The sequence below is a fragment of the Petaurus breviceps genome, unplaced genomic scaffold, assembly GCF_028583685.1.
Source record: "Petaurus breviceps papuanus isolate PSGF00001 unplaced genomic scaffold, PetGlider_PUasm1.0 140, whole genome shotgun sequence".
NCBI lineage: Eukaryota > Metazoa > Chordata > Mammalia > Diprotodontia > Petauridae > Petaurus > Petaurus breviceps.
Genome location: NW_027185698.1, coordinates 33,335,647 through 33,345,544, shown reverse-complemented (window position 1 = coordinate 33,345,544; position 9,898 = coordinate 33,335,647). Strand labels below are relative to the sequence as shown.

Here is a 9,898-nt window from a genome sequence, read left to right as displayed (position 1 = left end):
ACAACAGCACTGTCCTTCACCAGTGGACAGTATTCACTCTGTCTGCAGGACAGTCTCCAGACCCCTGCAATAACAGCACTGTCTTTCACCAGTGGACAGTATTCACTCTGTCTACAGGACAGTCTCCAGACCCCTGCAATAACAGCACTGTCCTTCACCAGTGGACAGTATTCACTCTCTGTCTGCAGGACAGTCTCAGGATCTCTTAGCCAGCAGCCAGGTTCCAGGACTTCTTCAACAAAAGGGCTGTCTTTCACCAGTGGACAAATCTGGCAAAACAACATCAAAACAGACAGACAAAGTACCAGCAAAACAGCCATGTCTCCTCAGTCCTTGGCAGCTCAGGGGGCAGGTCTCAAAAGTCCAAGGCAATTCAAAGCGGCCACCAGCAATTCTCTTAGTCTCTCTCTCTCCATGAGGTGCTGCTTCCAAAAAAAGTTCTTCTGCCTCTCTCTTGTCTCTCCAAATCTATGTCACCAGCTCCTCCCAGTTCGTGTCTCTCTTTTCAAATCAACAAGTCCATCCCACAGGTGGGATTAACAAGCTCTGGGTTTTAACACAATCAATTTGAAAACCAAGCCAATACAGGGGAATCTTTAAATGCCATTACTATCACAAACATCTGGTTTTAAACTACTTTGCACAAAACTGCATATATATAACGAATCAGCATTTTTAAGGTTTAGTTATTTTCAAATTGTAATTGTATCTCCTAGGACGGTTTCAAGGAGGAGGATCATGGACTATATATGTAACCTATTGTAGCTTTGGTATAATAGTGTTGGAGTTAGGGGCAGGACACGAATTCAAACCCAACCTCTCATATTTGCTGGCTGTGTCATACCCTTTGGCAAGTCACTTAATCCCAGGATCTCCTGGAGCCCTTTTGAATCTGTTGTTAAGAGTCAGCTCTTTCCCTGTGAACATTTCCTCTTTGGAAATCCACAAATACTACAAATCATGGCTTGTCTTATTATTTTCTTGATTGTCTAGACTTAAGAGATTGATGGACAAAATGTTAATGCAGACTAAATTTAAAAGTGTTTCAGGAGTGCAATTTTTTTTTCTTACAGGAGAGCCAGTTGTTAAACATTTATCAGCATTCTCCTGCTTAACTCTCTTTTTCCTCATCAATAAAATGCGGGTAATTACAGTACTAGTCTCACAGGGTTATTGTGAGGATCAGATGAGATAACAGGTAGAGTACTTTGTAGTCTTTCGGCATTACATAGATGCTAGTTATGGTTGTTATTGTGGTTGTCATCCATCCCTCAGTGGGCTAGGTTAAGCCCATTTTTCTGGCCCTAATTCTTACTTCAGACTATCCTAGCAGTCTTAAGCCCTTCCCACTTCTTTCTGGGATGTAGTAGGGCGCTGTCAGTACAGCTCCACAAACATTTAAATGTGTGCTGTGTGCCAGGGATTTTGAATGTAAAGATGGTAAATGGCATAGCTCCTACCCTTAAGGAGTATTTTATTCTAAAAATAAAGAACTGTTAGTGAGGAGAGTGTTTGCAAACCTTAAAGTGCTATCTAAATGTAAGTTATTGCTTGTATCATCATATGTGGTAGAATGGGACAGGGAAAAGGAAAGATCTAGATAAAGTGCTCAAGGACAATTGGTAGCTCTTTATGAAATGCAGTGGTTTAGAAATTCATTCTAGCCTCCCTGTCTCTTTCAAGTCAGTGTACCAACCAGCTCCCTGGAACATTTTTGAGGGGTATCATCAAAAAAACAAATTTTGGAGATCCTCTTACTGCCAATAGCAAAGACGCCTAAGCCTGACATTTAAGTCCCTCCCTAACATGATTTCAGCTTCATACCTTTTCAGCCGTACTTTACATTCCTTTGCATATTTTACATTCCAGTCAAACATGACTACTAGATTTATCCCAGCCTTGTCCTGTATTCTTCACAGTTCTTTCCACCCCATCAGACTTAGGGGCCTCTAGATTTTACACTTCACTGATCCTTCTTTTTTGTGTATGTTATGATATTTTGCTAAAGCAGAATGGTATGCAGTGCACATGACCTAATTTTATCTCGAAATAGTTTCAATCTAAAATAATTTCTCCAACATTAATAAATATGCCTCTCCCTTGTCTTTGCCTAGAGCAAACAGTGCCAATTTCACAAAAATTATCTGTCATCTTAAGTTTTTGTTATTGCTGGTAATCTGGATACACATAGTTTATTATTTTCAATTAAAGACGGCATATTTTGTTATATCTTAAATGGGAGCCTAGCAATTGAGTCTGTCAAATTAACACAGAGACCTCAAATGTCAGTTAATTCAAAGTATAGGGAATAATGAAATGTACTATTCAGGTAAAGTCAACTCTAGTATTTTTGTCATTAGTAATTTATAGGCCTTCCGTTAAAAAGGCATATGTCTTATTGTAAATAGGCATCTTTTCCATTTAGCTTCTTTATGGCTTCCCCCTATTCAGAGAATAATAATTTTAAGAACTTTCATTTCTGTAATACTTTTTACAACCCTGTCTAGTAGTTAGTGCAAGTATTAATCTCATGTTGCAGATGAGCAAACTAAGCCTCAGAGAGGTTGTAGCTTGCCTGTGGTAATAGAATTAATAAGTAGAAAAGCCAGAGCTTAAAAACAGGTTTCCTTGACACCAAGTCCAATCTTTATTATACAGCTATCTACCTTTCAACTGATTGTTGTTTCCATCATTCCATCTTCAATTTCCACAGGGCTCTTATCCCAGAACTTTTCTTCCAGCCTTCATTACTTCTGCTGAAAGTAATTACAGAAGAAATCAGTAAAATGCAACTCAAATAATAAATAGTTTTTAAATACACGCAGCATGCAAGGGTGCCTGTGCAAGGTGCTTTGAAAATTATAGTTAGCAATTTTTTCTACTTTACTTGTTTCAGTGTTTTGATAAACATTTAAATTAAGAAACCTATTTGTAACTTCATTGGCCTCCAGATGAGATTATATGAATATGCTTGTGTGAGCAAAGAATTTCACTTTGTATATTTTGAGGGTTAGAGTATATTTCCTTTTTAAAACAGTGAAAACTCCTCTCTTTACATATTTTATATTTCCTTGTTTTTTCCCTTGGTTTTGAGAAAGAGAGGCTAGTCAGGGATTATGCTTTTTGAACTTGGAAAGAGGGGCTAGTCAGGCATTAGGCAAAAAAACCATAGACTAATTAGGAATTTTCCTATTAGATAAGGATGAACTTGGGTTTGTAAAATGACTGAATGGATTTGATTTAGAGCACCCACATAGGTTTAAACTGTTGAGTGGTTCTCTAGGGGCAGGTTAATACTGTATTCTCTTGTAGGACCAAATGGTATCGAAACTTTCAGCTATAGAGCTTTTAGCAAGGGTTAATGTAGGTCTGGGGAATTTTAATAAACATAAAATAGAGTGCTTAGGTAATATACAATGAGGAAGTGTGTAATTTTCTAGTCACTTCTAGTTGCTTTATTCTTATTTAGAAATACTAAATTTGTATTTCTTTGTTCATATAAACAAACTTGGAAAAACCTTCTCCAGATGTTTAGGAAAATATGGGAAACAGAAGAGAATGCCAGGTTGGTGTATCTAGTTACGATGACAACAAGAGAAAGTTCTAAACTCTCTTTAGACTACCTTGAATTGGAGGTTTAGTGAACACAAAAGATATAGAATGTAACAAAAGGTAAAAGTCCCAAGTCCCCTGGATCAGAAATGTCCAGAAACTCACTCAGGTCATTAAAACCCCAAGGCCAGTGTTAGCTTTTTCTCATTGCCAATTACTTTTTTCTTTCCTGTTGTCATATTAAAATGGGCCTCTAACTGTTAGAAAACAGTAGTCTTGTTTACCCCCTTTAGAGTCCTACTGTAACATCTGAAACTATATTTTTTTATGGTCAGAGAAACATTTGAGCTGGTTTCTTGTAGTCCGTAAGAATTATCAAATATAGGACTACAGGATCTCTTGAACCCACGAAGCTCTCATTACCATTTTACTCTTTTAATACCCTGTTTATTCCCTTTTTGTTATGAAGATCTTTGTCTTTAAGAAAAGTGGTTTGGAAATAAGGTATATTTGTTATGGTAACTAGAAAGTACTGCAAAAGTTTTTAAAATCTTATTGTCACTTCCTACTTTCACTTTTTTTTTAAAGCCACATTATGTCTGACTATATGAGAATGACTGATACAGAACGGGATCAGATTGATCAAGATGCCCAGATATTTATGAGGACATGTTCAGAAGCAATTCAGCAACTAAGAACAGAAGGTAAAATAGTCTAAAAATAATGCCTCTTTAACGACTAAAATACACATCATTGTTTATGTACCAAATAATCAAAGAGTAATTATATGATCAAAGCAGTTTAAAATCTGTAGACATGGTATTGTTATTTTGGTTTTCTTATCTAAGTTGTCTGTTCATTGTTGTAATAAAAGCTTTTATAGTAGCAATTTGGTTACTTTTTAATCCTTAAAAAAAGTATATGGGAGTAAGAAAGTATGACAGTACATAGAATTTTTAAAAATTTATTAAGCTTCTATGCTGTTTTGGACTTGGAAACAAAGATAAAGTAAAACATAGTTTTTATCCTCAAGCACCTTCTAATCAATTTGAGAGGTAAGACATAATCACAAATAAACTAGAATTCATATTTGAATATCAGTACAAAGGTAAGATCCAGAGCGCTGTGATAATAAATATGGACAGTTGAAAGTGATTTCCCAAGTTACCTAATTTAAGCCAAACTGGCCAGGAACCTTTTTTCTTTTAGAATGAGGGAGAGCAGTTACTTGCATAGTGGGGTTGGCAAATTCAGTCCAGAAAGAAGGGAAAGAATTTAGAAAGGAGAAATTTCAAAGCAGGTCCATTCTAGACAGAGTCATAGAGGTGGGCGAGAAGGAAATGAGGAAGTGGAGAGTGGCTTAGTTTCCCTGAAATTATAAGAATGCTTGAAGGGGAATAGTATAAGATAGACTGAAAAAGTAAATTTAACCAGATTCTGGAAGGTCTTGACTTAACCTGTAATTCTGAATAAGGGTAGGGAGGAAGCAGCCAACTCACCTCAAGAATGAGAGAGTCACATTTTCTTCAGTCTTTTGAAATTTACCCAGATAAAATCCTACCTTCTATTAAAAAAAACCTTTCCCTAGATCCCTTAATGCTAATTTCCCTTCTCTTAATTTTATCTCTAATTTTTGCTGTATGTGTCTTCTTTATACATAGTTGTTTGCACGTTGTCTCCTCCATTAGACTGTGAGCTCTTGAAGACAAGGACTTTCTTTGTATCTCCAGTGCTTAGCACCGTACTTGGCACATGTTGTTGTTGGTCAGTTATTCAGTCATGTCAATTTCTTCGTGACCCTGTGGACCATAATGTCCATGGGGTTTTCTTGGCAAAGACAGTGGAGTGGTTTGCCATTTCCTTTTCCAGTGGATTTAGGCAAACAGGTTTAGTGACTTTCCCAAAGTCACATAACTAGGAAGTGTCTGATTTGAACTCGGGTCTTCCTGACTCTGGGCCCAGCACTGGCACATGGCATATCCTTATTAATAATTATCGATATTTATTATTGAAAGAGGGCAAAGAATATCAGTTTTCAAGATTTAGGGCTTAGAAGAGAGGCATTAGAAGGAGTGATGAGGAATATGTGGAATCAATCACAAGCATTTATTAAGCACTTATGGAAAAGGTATCATATTAGTCACTTGGTATACACATACCGAAAATTAAATGATCTCTAAAGAAAGTAAATTTTGTTGGGGGGAGGAGAGAACAGGGTTGTGTGTGGGTGTGTGTAAATATGTAAGACCAGGTACTGCACCTAACCTATAATTTCCTTTGTACAGGTAACTCCCAGGTGAGGAAACTCTTACAAATGTAGTTTGATCACTTCCCTGCAATTTATAGTTTTAGTTTCCTAGAACTGAGGTGTCAGACACTTTGCTGGCTGCAAAACTAAGTGAGGCCGAACCAGATTAAAATGTAATTGGGAAACTTTAAACAAAATAAGTAAGAATACGATAGAACATAGCTAATGTTAACAATTACTTTTCTAAGTCAATATGTGGTCTGTATAAGTAGCACTGGAGAAGAAGAGAATGTGAGGAAGGGCCCTGGAGAAGTCTCCTGCATTTGTGGCACTGGGTCATAGCATTGTTGATCAAGACAAGGGACATGAGGGCATTCCTTTTGTTGGGTATTTAGCTGTGAAAGGAAGGAGAAACAAAGAATGATAAGATCAAAAAAAGGCTTTTTAGTACAGAGGAGTATAGAAGAGACACCTGACTTTGTAGACCATAAGGAAAGAGCCAATAGAGGAGAAAAGATTGAAGCTGAGAAATGAAATGTTAAGTGGAGCAAGGTTCTTCTGGAAGTTCTAAGGAGGGGAGGGATTAGTAGGTGGGGCATTGGACTCTGAGCCAACAAGACCTGCATTTGATCCCACCTGAAACATTTACTAATTGTGTGACCCTGGACATGGCCATCTTTCTGGGTCTTTGTTTCCTCATAACCAAAATGATGGGCAGTGGCCTCCAATGGTCCTTATGGTTCTAAATCTGTGGTCCTAGGATTTATGATTCTTTAATCCAACAAATTTTTATTCAGGGCATGCTCTTTGTGAGTACTGTTACGTATTCATATATGACTTTATTTTTTTAGATTAAGTCTATCTTTGAGGAATTTAATCTTAAATCTGGCACAATTAAGCAGTAATATGACAGTATATAATTATTTACCAAAAGGTCCTATAGCTAGTATTTACAACAAAGAATTTAGAGAAAATAAGACTGGAAGGTATTGAGATTTGTACAGGACCTTGTTGGATGGAAAAGATTTGTGTAGATTTGAAGACCATCCAGTGCTACAGGCTGGCAAAAGTAAAGGCCTAGTAAAAGAAATTGAGCTCACCTTTCCCCCCAGCTCTCTCGTCTTCCAGATTTCCTCTTTGCCATCAAGGACACCAACATCCTCCTAGTCACCCAAATCCTCAGTCTCTCACAAGTCTTAGTTAAGATCCTACTTTCTGTAAGGAGCCTGTCCCATCCTCTTTATCCTGTCTGTAGCTTGTTTGTGTAATTGTTTGTATGTTGCCTCCTCCATCATACTGTGAGGTCCTTGAGGGCAGGAGCTATCCGTTGCCTTTCTTTGTATCCCCAGTGCTTTGCATGGTGCCTAGCTCATAGTAGATGCCTCATAAATACTTATTGTCTAACTGAATAATGGTAAAAACAGCATGATTTCAATCTACTAAAACCCTACGTCTGTTCCCCATTATGATATAACTGTGAGCCTAGGCTCTTAAAAGCTGTGTTTGCACATCTTGAAGTTTGGTATGCCCTACAAAGCTAGAAAGCATATGCCTACAGATCTGTCAATGTCTTTCAACCAAGAACTAGCCTAGGCAAATTTGGAAAGATTTGTAACCAGAAAATTTTCACCCAGTAATAATTTTTCGTAGCCATAGCAACCCATGAAGACCCTCTACTAAGTTGTACATGGGATATAATCTTCAGAGATTAGGAGAGAATCCACAGCATTGTAATCAAAGATTCCAAAAGAGTTACATTCTTAACATCTTATAAACTGATGATATTCATACAAATGGGGTCAGGATACATTAGCAGACTTATGCAGAATATTATCTGAAAGTGGTGATCAGATTTAAATTATTTGACCATAGTTTCTGTTCTTTTTTAATCTTTAGCTATTATAAAGCCCAATAAATCTTATACTTATGAAGATGTGATGTATCACTTTATACACGCTTCTTTCATAGTTATAAACTTTAAATGCTTTATTTAAATAAGCTGCTGTGGAAGGAGCTAAGTAATGTTTCCTCTCATATGATTAAGCACAAAGTAATAAAATATTGTCCTTTTTCATTACAGCACACAAGGAGGTGCATTCCCAGCAAGTAAAGGAACACAGAACTGCAGTCTTGGATTTCATTGGAGATTATTTAAAAAGTATTTAATTTAGTTCCTCATAAAAATAAAATATAACATTTACCAATTACTTGAAAAAATATAACTTTTATTTAAAATATTTTATGGATAATTTTGACCAGGAAGCATAAATTTTAAAATAGAACCTGTTTGAACTTTTGTTAACAGGAGTATGTAAAATTTATTCTGAGCAGAGAGCTATCCGAGTTAAACGCGTGGTGGATAAAAAAAGATTGTAAGTATTCTTTCTGTAATGAATTTCTTTATAATCATGACTGTAGTTTCTTAATTGCAAATAGAAAGCAATATATAAATTTTTTGAGAATTAGTCAGGCACATGTATTCTTGGTACTAAAAACACGTCTTCTCTCTACTTAGACTAAGTTTAGAAACCTTGTGAGTTATATTTCCAGAAAGCATGTAACTAAATTGTTTTAATATAAATTTTCTTTGTTGTGATATTTTCCTAAAATAATCATTAGAAAATTTCAAAAATTAGAAAGAAATAAAGCATTTATTAAGTACTTATTATGTGTCCAGCACTATGCCAAGGGCTGGGAATACAAGTACAAGAAAGAAAAAAAAGTCTTTGCCCTCAAGGGGCTCACAGCCCAGTGAAAGGAATCAGCACATAAAAGGGGGGGGGGGGCGCATGGAGAGTTTTGAAAAGGTAGAAAAGTACTCTGAAGAATTGGAGAATGAATTGAGTTAAAAATTGAGTGGGGGCTGGCATGGATATTTCTTCAAATGCAGGTTCTTCCAAGGAACTCACCAATTAGAGGAGAAGGCCAAGGGAGTAAAGGCATCAGTATGAGTGGGCTGCTGAGGTAGTCTCATCCCTTTTAACCAGCTTGTTTGTGCACATTTGTTTGTATTTTGTCTGCCCTGTTAGAGTGGGAGCTCCTTGAGGGCAGAGGATATCTTTTGCCTTGTTTTGTATCCCTAGAGCTTCTCATGGGACCTGGTACATAATAGTTACCTAAAATGTTTATTCACTAACTGACTTGAGCCAGGTTAGAAGTGGTGATAATCATCATAATTTATGGTTTGCAGAGTACTTTTCTACCAGAACCCAATGAGATAGTGCGAGTATGATAAATCCTATTTTTAAAATGAGGAATTTAAGGCTCAGAGATGAAGTGACCTGCTTGTGATTATTTAAGCAGTAAGTGAAACTTACTTTCCCAAGACTTGGAAAAACCAGGTAACCTTGACAAGAATGATCGTTAAGAAGCATTATGGTATTGTAGAAAAATTAGTCAGTCAACAAACATTTATTATGGGCTTACTATGTGCTCAGCACTATGCAGGCTAATGAGGGTGCAAATATAAAGAATGAAACAGTCCCTACTCTTAAGGAGTATACATTATAGTGAGGAGATGAGAAGTACATTTATAAGTATATATGGAACTAATATTAAAAAATAAATACAGTGGGCGGCCAGGTAGCACAGCGAGTAAGAGCACCGGCTCCAGTGTTGAGATAGACCTGGAGATCAAATCCCGGGCTCAGACACTTAGCACCCACCCAGAAACACCTGGCCGTGTAACCTTGAGCAAGTTACTTAACCCCAATTGCTTAGGGGCAGCCAGGTGGCTCAGCGAGTAAGAGCACTGGCTCCAGTGTTGGGACGACCTGGAGATCGAATCCCTGGGCTCAGACACTCAGCACCACACCCAGAAATAACTGGCCGTGTAACCTTGAGCAAGTTACTTAACCGTGATTGCTTAATATAAATAAATACATACATACATACATACATACAACATAGTATGGAGGGCCATGAGCATTGGGTTATGGAAAAGTGTCATACAGAAGATGATTTTTGAGTTGTTTATTGGAGGAAAGAGGGATATTATGAGATGGAGGAAAGGAGAGGGTGTGTTCCAGGCATGCAGCCTGGCCAGTGCAAAGTAACCGAGGTGGCAGATGGAGTTATTTTCGAGGAGCAGAGAGAAGG

The 9,898-nt window shown here is 37.2% G+C and overlaps 2 protein-coding genes across 2 annotated transcripts in view; both read left to right on the top strand.

Moving 5' to 3' along the window:
• The window catches only part of TMEM128 (transmembrane protein 128), a 480,334-nt gene that overhangs the window by 258,112 nt on the left and 212,324 nt on the right, over nucleotides 1-9,898 (top strand). The gene's annotated exons all lie outside the window — the stretch shown is intronic.
• The window catches only part of STX18 (syntaxin 18), a 132,277-nt gene that overhangs the window by 88,884 nt on the left and 33,495 nt on the right, over nucleotides 1-9,898 (top strand). The window contains exons 3-5 of the mRNA XM_069069938.1: nucleotides 4,141-4,256; nucleotides 7,881-7,958; nucleotides 8,106-8,172. Coding sequence (XP_068926039.1) covers nucleotides 4,141-4,256; nucleotides 7,881-7,958; nucleotides 8,106-8,172 — 261 coding nt within the window. The remainder of the gene's footprint in view (nucleotides 1-4,140; nucleotides 4,257-7,880; nucleotides 7,959-8,105; nucleotides 8,173-9,898) is intronic.